Source organism: Oncorhynchus kisutch, linkage group LG3 (genome assembly GCF_002021735.2).
Source record: "Oncorhynchus kisutch isolate 150728-3 linkage group LG3, Okis_V2, whole genome shotgun sequence".
NCBI classification, from domain to species: Eukaryota; Metazoa; Chordata; class Actinopteri; order Salmoniformes; family Salmonidae; genus Oncorhynchus; species Oncorhynchus kisutch.
Genome location: NC_034176.2, coordinates 70,397,088 through 70,411,828, shown reverse-complemented (window position 1 = coordinate 70,411,828; position 14,741 = coordinate 70,397,088). Strand labels below are relative to the sequence as shown.

Sequence of the window (14,741 nt, the reverse complement as noted above, 5' to 3'; positions counted from 1 at the left end):
CTGTCATATTAATTCCAGCAACTGAGAAAGAGTCAAGGCTGCAAGGTAATAGCTAACCATCGAACATCTGACTACAGATAAATTGATAGTTCACATTTTTGCCCTTTTTCATGCCCATGTGATGTCATTACATGATATTCAATCAGAGTACATTCCAAAATATACATAAAATAATGAAAAATATACATTTCATAACTGATATATCGTCTTCTCTCAGGGTTCTAAATATATATATTTTATAATACAATAAACCAATTCTTATAGAGAAATGACTGGACAGTCTTCAGATGAGCCCTCATCCAATGTAGTAAAATACAATTCTAAATGCCATTACCACTCAGCTATACTAGCCATTCTGAATCAACTCTTTTAAAGACTACAGGATCGATTTTTACAGGTAAGATCACTTTTTCAAACTAATCTTACATTTTTTTATTTTTTTTAGGCAAGTCAGTTAAGAACAAATTCTTATTTACAATGATGGCCTAGGAACAGTGGGTTAATAATAACTGCCTTGTTCAGGCAGAACGACAGATTTTTAGCTTGTCAGTTCAGGGATTCGATCTAGCAACTTTTCAGTTACTGTCCGAACACTCTAACACTCGAACACACTAGGCTGCCCCAAAATAACACCATACCAGGTATTTTGTTGAATTCCTTTAGATGATAAAATATACCTTTCTACATATATGTGAGCCACTAAACCCAACTTCACCAAAGATAAATCTACACACACACACACACACACACACACACACACACACACACACACACACACACACACACACACACACACCTCTGGTCACTAGGCAATAGCTTTCATTCAAATAAATCCCCAGAAAAAAACATCATATGCTCAGCATAACCAGGAAGCTTCATTGCTAGGTTGTGGTGTCAGTTATCTGTTATGGTTGAACAGATTCATGTTTTATTTCTTGGCACGGGAGTGTGCCCCCACCACCATGTAACTGTCTGGTGACAGTGGTAAGAGGTCCTTCATGTTGGGGGACTTGCCTTTGGCCCAACAGGTCCTGACCGGGGTGACCGGTGGACTCCGGCATGGGTCATGCTTCAGCAGGTAACATTCCAAGGTCTCCCAGCCTCCCCCGATGCGCACCATCACATGACGCTCATTCAGCATCTGCAGGAAGAACAAGATGGAGGGGATAGTCAGAAACAGCAGGTATAATAAAACCCATGACTGCTATTCCATTTGAGCAACTTAACCAATTCAACCATATCACAACAAATGTATTTGTTTGTTACTCAGTACCTAGCTTGGTTTTGAATCCCCCTTCACCTATGTCTGATTTCAAGTAGGCCAAGGCATAGTAACCTTGGAAAATGTTATGATCCACTCCCCAGACTGAAACTGCTCTTTGAATGACCCCCGAGAAGAAGAGAAGAGAGGATATCCTTCTAATCAAATATTGACCAGTTCCTTCTGCTTGTGTAACAGCCCTCATGAAAGTCAAATGATCTCTGATCCATAGAAAGAGACAGATTTGTCAAAATCTCATTAAGCCAAATGAAACACTGCCTCATGACGCCAGCTGAGCACATGCAGTGGACTAATCCACAGACACGCACGGGCACGCACACAGAGGACACAGCATTCATAAATAGTACGTTGTTGTGAAGTCACCATGTACATAGTTACACTTAGAACACCTGTGATAGCAGGCAAACACTCTGAGATATCAGCACTCTTTAAATCAAGCCCTCTGACAACATACTGCATAGACACCTTCCTCTACACATCACCCTCTGGTCTGGTACAAACCTGACGCTACCATGGCAACAGCTCTCAAATAATACAGTCGGATTGTAAGAAAATGAAAGCAGCAAAATAGAGATCGCTGTCTCTTTACAAAGCTGTAGCTCCACACAGACGTCTAGATTCCCAAGAGGCCTAGCCTGGCCAGCCGTCCTTCTGTCAACACCGGCCCACCCCCTCCTTCCTTATCGCCCATAACCCCTTCATTATGGAACCGTTAAGAATGTGATAATACAAGCAGATTTACACCCCTGCTATACGCCTCCTGTCCTCCACTATGCATACTAATGGCGAGATGGACAGTGGAGGGGTGTAAGTGAATACACACACGCACATACACAAGCAACCACGTGCACACAGACAATGCCTGGTAGTCCTATTTACCAACCAAAGAAGCCCCTGAGACGTGATCTGCCTCAGCTGTCCACCGGCAGATTAAAATGTTATCGCTGACAGCGGGGTCAAGTTTGACATAACACACGAACACAAGGGTAAGAAGGAGGGAGGGGGAGCAGGAGCAGTGGAGGGAAACACCTAAATGTTTTTCCCACTCATCAACCTTAGGTTAGAGCTATCCATACAAATGTGGGCTAAAATACTGGAGGCTATAAGGATTTGTCTTATAGCCTACAGCAATACATTTCAAGAGCTCTATGAGGAAAATATATTTGGGTTACTGTATTTATTTAATTGCGTATGTAACAGAACACTAGTCAACTCAGAATACTAGTCAAAATACGTTATGACTGTTATGGCTCTCAAAACTCAATATTCCCATAGTAGAATTATGCAAGTAGACTTTCTCAGGAATTGTGCACACATCCCCCTGCGGCAGACATCTTCTTCTATATAATCAGATTCATTCTAACAGCCCCTGCCCCCCCACACGTGTGCCGTTACTCCAGCCCATAAGCTGACTGCTGGATTCCCCTGTGTCTTCCATCCCTGGCAGCTCTATTGATTCTCTCTCCTCCCGTTTGTTGTTGAAAGATTCATGAGAATGAGAATGGAGGAAGAGGCCTTCACCCATCATCCACTAGGGGCCATGCTTTAACCATTCCCTTCTGAGGAAAATGTATTGTGATTGCACTGGTCATTACATGAGAGATGGAGTAATTGCATTGTAGAAATTCACATATATCTCACTCTATGGGAGGATCTTGTCACATGAAAAAAGGGCAGGGCCTTTAATATAACCTAACCGCCATCTCCTTCTTATTCTTAAATTAAACTGCTTTTTCCTTTTAGGTGATCCCATAGAACTTTAATGATTGCTCAAATGGAGATATGTCTTCTTTTTATAGCTATCAGACCACTGCTAAAATATAAAGCAAACCAAACAAAGCTCCTATGTGTTCTGATGGAAATAGGAAGTAATGGAAGTGAGATGATATTGCGAGAGGTTTTAATGTCTCCATTCTCTTCAGTGCCACTCACAGTTACCATCCCTGCTATAAAGCCTGGTGCTTAATTGGGCTTGGAGAAGAAAAGCCTTCCTTTCTTCAACAGCTGAGAATGCTGCATGGAGCCCTCCAGGGCTAGCATGATTGAAAAATCTCCAGTGGAGAGAGGTGGTGTCATACCAGGCCAGGCTTCAATGAGCTGTCTGATTAAATCACACCACTAATGACTTGGTTTTAGTAATCAATAGATTCTGCTCTTTAAAAAGGCAAGCAAACATCACAGGACTCATACAGACAGACAGACAGACAGACAGACATACAGGGGTTATCAGGGCCTGGTTAATGGGCATCACTTCACACATTCACAGGCGACATCTTTACAGGGGAGTGGACTGTAGTGCTCTATTCATACAGATAAGATAAGTGTGTTTTTTTAGTGATTGAGAGAAAGGACTGTGTATCCTGCAGGTAGTGCTGTACAACAGGGGTCTTCAACCTTTTCTTACCCAGGAACCTCCTCCTAGGCAACCGACAACCCAAGGACCCCCGTCATACCTTAGGCAACATTAGAAAGAAATTATATCCTATTTTCTGGTGTGGATGACAATAATAATATTTTCTGTTATTCACAATGTATTCATTCTGTTGTTGCTAGCAATATTCTTAAAAATGTTGAAATAATTAAATTAAATTAAATATACTATATAAAAAATATACTTTGTGGACACCCCTGAGGTACATGGGCTGCAGACCCACGGTTGAATACCTCTGCTGTACAGTAATAACAGTTAGGATGGAGATGTTGGGCACACAGACAATCTAAAGTGAAAAAGGTAACGTAGCCTGGCACAAGACCATGCTGCTGTAATTCATCTGTAATTAGCAGTTATTCTCAGGAAACCACAGAAGACTAAAATAAGCCAAAGTGTGTTAAGGGGAGGGCATCTGGAATATCAGGAATAATACAGAGCTTCAACAGACAAGCGGTTCACATGCAACCAAACCCCAGTCATATGACCTTGGTTGCCGAGAAACACCGAAGGATGAAAGAAAGGAAAGATACAATACCGTGACCATGAAACCGTCAGGGTACGCATATTTCTCCATTTTGTAAATGTTCGTCCTAAACATACAGCCTCACTGAACTTGGCCATAAACCAACAACATCCCTTGGCTGTCCATTTTTATGACCTCCATTTTCTTTGATGTGGCGTAAGGGCATGTTTTTCCATGTTAGACATTTGACTATTACTGAGAAACAGGTGTTCAGTGAGTCTAAGGCAGCCATTATATCTAAATCGGCAGTAAAAATAAGGTGTCTGTTGCTCAGGGAAGAAAAATAGGGATGCAGTTGTAACAGCGTGTCAGCTTATTGACAAAGACAGCTAAATCACATACTGTTATTGAGTAACACATTCTAAGCCAATGGATTTCAATGAGATTAACTGAGCATTAAAACGGTCTTCTGTTGGTGACCAATTGTCCCCAAAAGATGAGAAACAACATATGGTTTGGTCTGTCAGCTCAGTGTGGACAGAAGACAGACGATGCTACAGTGTCAGTCAAGGCCATATAGGGAAAGCTTCCACTGAGGAAGCAATTGATGCATTTCTGGTTCGTTGAACCCATAGAGTGCGACCCCATCCAATTGTTGATAAATTAACTATGGAATTGAATAGTCCATTTCAGAATATATTAGATATGGAGCAACTAAAGGCAAAATGCAAATTTTACTCAATCAAGTATAAATGTTAATTTTACATTATAGCTAAGATTTCACTTTTTGTTTAACAAAATAATATACAATCATTTATTTGTAAGACATTCAGTACATATTAGGACAAATCAAGTATTACAAACCTGGGCATGTTTTAATAATACTTTTTCCCCATTAGAACTCAGTCTACTGTTGCCAAGCAACCCTGTATCCCATGGGGCTTTGCCTGGAACAAGTACTTCTCTACAGATTCCCACTTATTGCAGCACACACGCCCTCATTGCTCAATATTCTGAATATATGCCAATCAACATTCTTAAATATCACTTGATTAAAAAACAACCATATAAGAAAATGCAAAGAATGTAATATGTTGGTATTAAGTCAATACCAACAAATTAAATGCCTTATATTTCCTCATGTGGATGTTGTATAGAACAATATAAATATAATCTACTTCCATGGTTTCACGCAACTGCCTGAGGTTTATTAACCCCGACAATTAGGGTGAAGGAAGGGGTTTTGACATACTCGTACGTAGAGGATCTTCTCCCCGACACGGTAGCATCCTTTAGGATGCTTCTCCACAGGGAACTTAGTGGGGCAGCTGCATGGCGTGTCCCTGATAATGTTTCTCACCTGAAACACAAAACATCTCTCAGATAAAGCAAGCAAAGACATAACCCCCTTCTTCCCGTAGGCTATACCTACCAGCATTATCACCGCTAAGAATGTTTGCTAAACAATTGGAGAGGAAGTCTGGTGTGCTAGACTAGGTTAATACTTAAGATCTTTCCTACGATACAGTCAGTGGGGCAAGATGACACTGATTAGCTTCTGTACTTCTCATTATATTGATGGGTAATTCATGGTTACTTTAGGCCTATTTGAGAGGAGGTACTTACAATGTCATCCAACAAGTCGCATGTGCTTGGAGTCTTCTTAGCAGATGATTTGCTTGGACGACGCGCCTTGGACTTAGGTGAGGGGGAGGGTGAGGGTTGGGATGGAGGTGACGGCAGTGGTGGAGGATGTGGAGATGGGGAGACAGGGGTCTCTGTAAGGCTCAGGGCTGAGATAGGATCTGTGGTTGGTGTTGTGGGAGGGGTCTGAGTGGAGGTTGTGACAGTGATAACAGATGAGGTTTGAGTGGAAGTTGTGCTAGTGGTGGTTGACGAGGATGAGATGGAAGTTGCAGGTGTAGGGTCTATTGGGGCTGGGGAAGGGGGTGGGCTTGGACTGGGAGGTGGGGTTACAGAAGCAGGGGGTGTAGGAGCATGGATCAACGGTAAGATTAAGGGAAGAGTTGTGGGTGAGGGGAAGGCCAGAGGTGACGATGGGGTGAGAGACCCTCCCTCCTCCCTCTCTATCTCTCTCTCCAGCTTCACCAACCCTGGGGGCTCCACACCATACCTGAGAGCGAGTCAGTGAGACACCACAACTGTTAGACGGTTGGTAAAGAAAGATTCCGTGAACAGGGAAAAGCGCAGTTGTGCAAGTCTCTGAGTGAATGATGTACACAGAGTCATGACAACTCACCTGGCTGCAATCCTTCCCAGCTCCATAAGACAGAGACACACCTCCCGAGGCTGTTTGTGGAGCACTGCCCATAAAGCACACACAACTTATGTCATGGCTAAACAAATACTGTCATATTAATGTATTATCTTTATGTATAAAGCCTGATGACATGAACAGCAGCTACATGTGTAAATGTAAACATGAATGTCCATGACAAACCACACAGACTGTCAGAATGTCAGGACACACAAAAACAACCTTCATCCTGCACCAAGCTATTTGAAGAGGATTCACACAGACACAATTGAATAGAGATCAAACCAATGTGTTTACATTTCAAGAACCACACACACAAGCTACCCATTAACAATGAGTATCATTCAGCTGCCAAAGGAGATGCTTGCAAAGATAAAACAGGACATTCTCTATGAGGAAAATGAAAACAAAAGCAGCATTTTGAATACGGGTGAATGTCAGTGAGGACTCAGGAGGGGTTATGCCTTTCTCCAGCCCAGCTATCCTTTAAGCTGAACTCAAATCCCTGCAGGCACCAGACACGCGGGTAAAGAAAACGTGGGCATGCAGGCTAAACACAGCACTCTCAATGCCTGTAATCATCAGTAGTCTTCAAAGTTAGGCTCTCCAAAGTGATTAAAATACTTATCAAAACACATCTTGTTCTAAACATGTCATTTCATTTCACAGTGACAGAAGGTGTGGTTTTGTTTTGGAGGGAAAGGAATCATGGATATACTGTGTAGTGAAATGAACTTCTCTCAGTAGCCTAACATGAAAATTAAGCACCACCAAAACACAAACAAATGGGAAGAGTTATGGTATTATAGTTCAAATGTGAAACACATTGGACACACCTCCCGACTGTGTCCATAGGCAACCTTTGATCTTTGAAATTGGCAATGAAGTTCCTTTGCTCTTTGCTCTGGTCATTGCTCTATTCTGTAAATCCATCACTACACCAGAGATCAGAGATGCAGCAGGGAAGAGGGAGGAGAGAAAGCAGGAATAGAATAGAGCAGACATAATGCCACAAATACACAGTATACACTTACATGTAGTTGTACATTGAAGTACAACAATTTAAGCAATTATGTACATATGAAAATATACAGTATGAATGACTTTAAAATTCCTGTGTCAAACATAAAAATTGAAAAATACAGTAGTCATCATGTACCTGTCCTATCATTCTGAGAGAAAATTCACCAACAAGCCAGTTTAGTCAGACTAGGGGGCAAACTGACGCGTATGGTAGTGAAACCTACACATTAACTCTCTCAGTGTCATGCATGCCCATGTAGGAACATGCCCAGGTGGAATAGGTATACCGCACACACAGTTAATATCACTAAATGTGGTCAACATGCTATAACTAGTCTCCCATGTTCCGCAGTACTGAAGGCATCAAACAGAAACAGAGGTGAATGAGTGATACATGATCCTAAGACAAGACAATCCAAGTCACAGAAGAAAATATATCATCCCTATGTTCAAGGTACAGAGTCAGGTAGCACTGTGAGCTGACCTGCTTTCCAGCTCCACCTAAACATCTGTCTCTTTCATTCTCTTTAAACCATCTCATCCACTCGCTAAATCCTCTACAGCTAGTGAGGAAGCATGGCTGGGGGACAAAGACAGGTGACACTGGAGTGTTTTCCCAGTGGGGCCATGCTTCTACAGAACAGAGAAGAGGACTGAACGGGAAACAGCACAGTTTTCTACAGGGGACAGGCTACTAATCCAGAACAGGCACAAGAAAGGAACCAGAGACTACTGCCAGAGGCCTCCCATGGTCTGATGAGAGGGTATGATAGAGTATATATACAGTTGAAGTCAGAAGTTTGCATACACTGAGGTTGGAGTCATTAAAACTAGTTTTTCAACCACTATAGTTTTGGCAAGTCGGTTAGGACATCTACTTTGTGCTTGACTCAAGTAATGTTTCCAACAATTGTTTACAGACATATTATTTCACTTATAATTCACTGTATCACAATTCCAGTGGGTCAGAATTTTACATACACTAAGTTGACTGTGCCTTTAAAGAGCTTGGAAAATTTCAGAAAAAGATGTCATGGCTTCAGAAGCTTCTGATAGGCTATTTGACATCATTGGAGTCAATTGGAGGTGTACCTGTGGATGTATTTAAAGGCCTACCTTCAAACTCAGTGCCTCTTTGCTTGACATCATGGGGAAATCAAAAGAAAGCAGCCAAGACCTCAGAAAAAGAATTGTAGACCTCCACAAGTCTGGTTGATCCTTGGGAGCAATTTCCAAACACCTGAAGGTACCACGTTCATCTGTACAAACAATAGTACGCAAGCATAAACACCATGGCACCACACAGCCATCATACCGCTCAGGAAGGGGACGCCTTCTGTCTCCTAGAGATGAACGTACTTTGGTGCGAAAGGTGCAAATCAATCCCAGAACAACCGAAAAGGACCTTGTGAAGATGCTGGAGGAAATAAGTCCAACATTATCTATATCCACAGTAAAACGAGTCCCATATCGACACAAACTGAAAGGCCGCTCAGCAAGGAAGAAGCCACTGCTCCAAAACCACCTGCACATGGGGTCAAAGATCACACTTTTTGGAGAAATGTCCTCTGGTCTGATGAAACAAAAATAGAACTGTTTGGCCATAATGACCATCATTATGTTTGGAGGAAAAAGGGGGATACTTGCAAGCCCAAAGAACACCATCCCAACCATGAAGCACGGGGGTGGCAGCATCATGTAGTGGGTTGCTTTGCTGCAGGAGGGACTGGTGCACTTCACAAAATAGATGGCATCATGAGGGGGGAAAATTATGTGGATATATTGAAGCAACATTCAAGACATCAGTCAGGAAGTTAAAGCTTGGTCGCAAATGACCCCAAGCATACTTCCAAAGTTGTGGCAAAATGGCTTAAGGCCAAGAAAGTCAAGGTATTGGAGTGGCCATCACAATGCTCTGACCTCATCCTATACAAAATTTGTGGGCAGAAGTGAAAAAGCGTGTGTAAGCAAGGTGGCCTCCAAACCTTACTCAGTTACATCAGCTCTGTCAGGAGGAATGGGCCAAAATTCACTCAACTTATTGTGGGAAGCTTGTGGAAGTCTACCCGAAACGTTTGACCCAAGTTAAACATTTTAAAGGCAATGCTACCAAATGCTAATTGAATGTATGTAAACGTCTGACCCAATGAGAATGTAATTAGGGAAATAAAAGCTGAAATAAATCATTCTCTCTGCTATTATTCTGACATTTCACATTCTTAAAATAAAGTGGTGATCCTAACTGACCTAAGACTGGGAATTTTTACTAGGATTACATTTCAGAAATGGTGAAAACTGAGTTTAAATGTATTTGGCTAAGGTGTACGTAAACGTGAACTGTATATATATGGATGAGAGTAGAGATGGGATGAGGGTCGGGAACGTTTTAAAACCAGACATCTTGTGAAGTGTATGAGGACTGTTTCTCAATCAGATTATCTCTGCTAAGTCTCTGGACATTGCACATCCTGAGCACAGATTTACAACAGATTAGAATCGGCAGAAGTGTGTTAATGATCTAACTGTAGGGTCTGTTGCCAATTAGCCACACCATTTCAGTGTTCATGAGTTAATCTGGTTGACTCTGACAGAGATGTACAGATTCTCTCTTAGACGGACAACTTGATGGATATTGGCTGTTTAAGGACAGATTTGTGTCCTGTCAGTGCCAGACGGAAATGAACAAACAAGTAGGCACTCACCCAAACCTTCAGACTCAAACAGGTAAGTCTCATCCACACCAATCTTCCGACACCAGTAGAGGAAGTTGGCAGCGTTGTCCCGGGCAAAGAAAGAGCCAGAAGCAGCATCAGCTCGCCAATTAATCCCCCTGCGGACGAAGGGCTGGGGAAAATACACAGGGAAAATCACCAAGTCAATGTCAATACTCTAATTCAGCTCAATACACGGAGTATACCAAACATTAAGGACACCTTCCTACTTTTGAGTTGCACCCCCCCCCCCCCTTTGCACCCAGAACAGCGTCAATATGTCAGGACATGAACTCTACAACCCCGATCAAAGGCACTTACATTTTTTGTCTTTCCCATTCACTCTCTGAATGGCACATACACACAATCCATGTCTCAGTTGTTTCAAGGTTTAAAAATCCTTCTTTATCCTGTCTCCGCACCTTCATCTACACTGATTGAAGTGGATAACAATTATGTTCCTTACTGTAATAGTTTCCATAAACAGTTTCCAAAAGAAACAGAAATAGCTTTTTAGCAACAAAAAAAACATTTCTCAAGCAAGAATTTTGCTAGGACTGTCTGGGAGTGGTCTGAATGGGGAGGGGCAAACTGAAAACTAACTGTTATTGGCAGAGACGTTTTGGAACTCTCTTTGTTATTGCTCTATTAACTCATTTACCGCCTGGTGATGATACCAGGCAGGCCAAAACTCCATCCCACCAAAACAGGCTGAAATTTTAAAACAGCTCTTACACTAAAATGGCATTATTATTCCAATCTCATAGTGTGGAAATATATATATATATAAACACAGGAAAATCACGTTTTTGACTGCATTGGGCCTTTAACTAATTAACCGCCTGGTGATGTCACCCATGCAAAACCTGCTGATTACAAGGTCCCGTGTAGCATTTTCAACCAGCAACTATCAGGAAATACACTGATCAAATGTTTCACTTTTTTACATTGATAGTTTTATCAGCTGTTGAACAATATTTTAAAAACTAAAAACAGTAAAACATCATTTTGACAGCACTGGTCCTTTAATTCAATTCCCTCCAAATGTCTAGTCAGATGTGAACCATAGAAAGTAACTCCAACAGCCAGCACTTGGGAAGATTCTGTGTAAGATTATAAACAATATTGAGTTATTTTTGTATAAATTTAGGAAACAGTTACTAGTAAACACAATTCAAGAATGACAATGAAGCGTTGCATTATGCAGTTCTCAGTCAGTATCAGCAGCAGCAGAGAAGGGGTGAGGAGAACCACAGATGGTAACTTCAAAACCAGAGACTCTCAGTGAAATGTCCTTTATTGTCTCCTTTCAAGTGATGGCTGGGTTTCATCATAATACAAAAAATACCATTCCAGCGTTTATTTGCTATATTGTAATTACTTTGCCACCATGGCCTATTTATTGCCTTACCTCTCTTATCCTACCTCATTTGCACATGCTGTATATAGATTTTCCTACTGTATTATTGATTGTATGTTTGTTTATTCCATGTGTAACTCTGTGTTGTTGTAGGTGTCGAACTGCTTTATTTTATCTTGGCCAGGTCGCAGTTGCAAATGAGAACTTGTTCTCAACTAGCCTACCTGGTTAAATAACGGTGAAATAAATGTTTTAAAAAGACTGAGCCACTGAAATATAGACATCTGTATGGCATAAGTAAGTTGATGAAAGATCGATATTCTTAATTGGGATCATGTAATGTATGCTGTCTATGGTCATGTATGTTTGTATTTTACCTTGCCATTGCTGCATTGGATCATCCTCTCCTGTAGCTCCTCGGCCAGCTGGCACAGCAGAACCCCATTATCCAGCCTGTCCATCAGGCTGTCAGCTGTGACCCCAGAGTCTATGGTGAGAAACGTCAGTCACCAACACCATGCTAAACAGGCCACAGAAAGGGGAGCCCATTTCACATCAAATAGTTGTCTTATATCACTGTGTGCTTTACATCTAATAATAATGTTTTATTTACTTATACCCTGTTTCAAAAAAATGATCTGTACATGATAAGTGACTATAAAGTGACTATATAGTGACTACATATTTATCATGTAGGGCGTTATATGTTATTACACAGGTGTTTTTGTCCTGAGGTTACTACTCACTGTGATGACACAGATGTACTATACTGCTCTGGCATTATTTGTGAATAATGATAAGGGTGTTGATCTGGAGTAATGCATTTTTATTATGCCATATTAAACTGAAGCATTTGCCTTATTAATGGGACCTTATTATTAACGACATCATTCTCATGCAAACTTCCTGGTTGTCGACCGAGAAAATACTTATGCGTGGCTTGCATTGTTGCAAGTCGATCCCTATGTGTGAGTGATGGATATTATCTAGTCGTCTCCCCGACCCAGACACACACAGGCTGTGACATGTTCAGGCCCTTCCTGACTTCCTTCCAATAATATTGTTCCCTTGGAATCTTAACAGGGTTCCTTTCAGTGACCAGACATGCAGGGGTATTTCAAGGATTTAGGTTCATGTGTGCCTTTCAGGTTCAGAACACCAACCAATAGCAAGGTCCCCCTTATCCAATATAAAAAGTATGATCCAATTTCATGTCCCCGCATAACCTGTATGTCATTGGGTGACATTTGTATTGATGTTCAGAAACTACAAAAATAGGCCTATGTTGCACAGGAATCTAGCGAAACCAATGCATCACATTATCTTAGTCATAGTTTAGACACATTCCTTGTTAAAAGTGTTTTAAAAGCCCCAAACCCCAAGATGGTTACAAGTTTGTTGCAGGTGCTTTGTAACAACATAAAAATCATGTGAAGGTCACCCTACCTAGAAATGTGTTGAGCCAGAGAGCCAGGTCCTCTCTCATGGGCAGCAGGCTGGCCTCGTGGCGGCTGGGGAGCCATTTAGTGTACTGCTGTGGGTTCTCTAGACCAGGCCCATCGTGGTGCTGTTTGGGACTGAGGGGGCAACATATTCCGAGCCCAGTGAGATGTATTGGACTGTATTGGTCGTCCTCTGTTTCTACCGGACTTTTCATGGTTCCCTCCTCTTTTGCCTGCAGAACAGGAGGAACATAAGCTGTTAATGTTGTATTTAATTCATATTTAAAATATTTTGTATTGTCACTTTTCTAGATTTGCAACATTTGAATATGTCACATCAAAGGAGGGAGTTGGAGAGCTTATTTGTGGTGCGGCATTTCTATCTGTAAATCAGCTCTTTGTCAGAGGGGCGTCGACCTGTCTGTCAGCCTCTGGTGTTTCAGTATTTTCTGTACATTTCTAGTTGTATACATCAGGACAGCCATTCTGTATAAAGTTTTAATAGCCTACTACAGCAAGAGTTCAACCCAAGTCAAACAAACTCTAGCCTCTAGTTCAGTTGACAGTAAATCTAATGGTGTGGAACACTCTCATTGACCCTAACCAGGTCTAGGAGCACTCCACACCATCCTCCCAGAGCAGGGGCCAGAACAGGGGCACTCCACACCTTCCTCCCAGAGCAGGGGCCAGGACAGGGGCACTCCACACCATCCTCCCAGAGCAGGGGCCAGGACAGGGGCACTCCACACCTTCCTCCCAGAGCAGGGGCCAGGACAGGGGCACTCCACACCTTCCTCCCAGAGCAGGGGCCAGGACAGGGGCACTCCACACCATCCTCCCAGAGCAGGGGCCAGGACAGGGGCACTCCACACCATCCTCCCAGAGCAGGGGCCAGGACAGGGGCACTCCACCCCATCCTACCAGAGCAGGGGCCAGGACAGGGGCACTCCACACCATCCTCCCAGAGCAGGGGCCAGGACAGGGGCACTCCACACCTTCCTCCCAGAGCAGGGGCCAGGACAGGGGCACTCCACACCTTCCTCCCAGAGCAGGGGCCAGGACAGGGGCACTCCACACCTTCCTCCCAAAGCAGGGGCCAGGACAGGGGCATACAGCTGAGACAGGAGCCAAGCGTGGGCCAGGTCGGGGGGGCCCATGAGAGTTATCAACAGAGCACAGTAGGAGGACTGTCCACCAGACTCCCACATGAGCGGAAAGGTTTGGAGTTGGTGGAGGTCCGGGCAGGAGAAGGTTTTGGCACAGGTAAAACTCGTAATGGTCTTCAGTGTGGAAACCAAAAGCATGGATGATACACATACAGCAACATACTAACCCACACAAACATACAAAATACATGTACTGACACAATAGATCACACACAGAGCCCACATACACACAAATCTTCACACAAACATGAACACACATGCACCAACCTTTTGTTATAACTGTTAGTGTAACTGAAATCAGGGAAGGATTTAATAGACAAACATCTAAAGCCAAGAGCCAATCCCCTGGCACTATTCTATGCCTCATTTCTCCTCTTTCCAGACAAGTATTCATCATAAAGGCCAACCCCATGCAGAGACATGCTTTGGCTTCCCGTAATCCCCACAGTTAATCTGCAGGGGTAAGAAAACAACACATGCACCGGGGTTGCAGTGAAAGACAGAAGAAAATATACTGGTCAACTTCAACAAACTCTAGAGTGGAGTGTTACCATAAGATGCATAGATTCTGTGGTATGTACATCT

General features: G+C 42.6%; 1 protein-coding gene across 1 annotated transcript; it reads right to left on the bottom strand.

The window, feature by feature from the left end:
• Positions 1 to 307: 307 nt before the first annotated feature.
• LOC109874784 (growth arrest-specific protein 2) lies at positions 308 to 13,217 on the bottom strand. Its single transcript, XM_031816035.1, has 7 exons — positions 12,995 to 13,217; positions 11,926 to 12,035; positions 10,180 to 10,321; positions 6,437 to 6,500; positions 5,803 to 6,310; positions 5,429 to 5,536; positions 308 to 1,141 (listed from the first exon to the last, which is right to left on the bottom strand). The coding sequence occupies exons 1-7, from the start codon at positions 13,203 to 13,205 to the stop codon at positions 929 to 931; spliced, it is 1,356 nt and encodes a 451-aa protein (XP_031671895.1). The 5' UTR covers positions 13,206 to 13,217; the 3' UTR covers positions 308 to 928.
• Positions 13,218 to 14,741: the final 1,524 nt, after the last annotated feature.

Coding starts and splice junctions, on each gene's coding strand:
- LOC109874784 (XM_031816035.1), bottom strand. CDS start 13,205: ATGAAAAGTCCGGTAGAAACAGAGGACGACCAATACAGTCCAATACAT. Junction 10,322..11,925: donor TCCAATGCAGCAATGGCAAG/GTAAAATACAAA, acceptor TATTTTCCCCAG/CCCTTCGTCCGCAGGGGGAT. Junction 6,501..10,179: donor GTTTGAGTCTGAAGGTTTGG/GTGAGTGCCTAC, acceptor CTTTATGGGCAG/TGCTCCACAAACAGCCTCGG.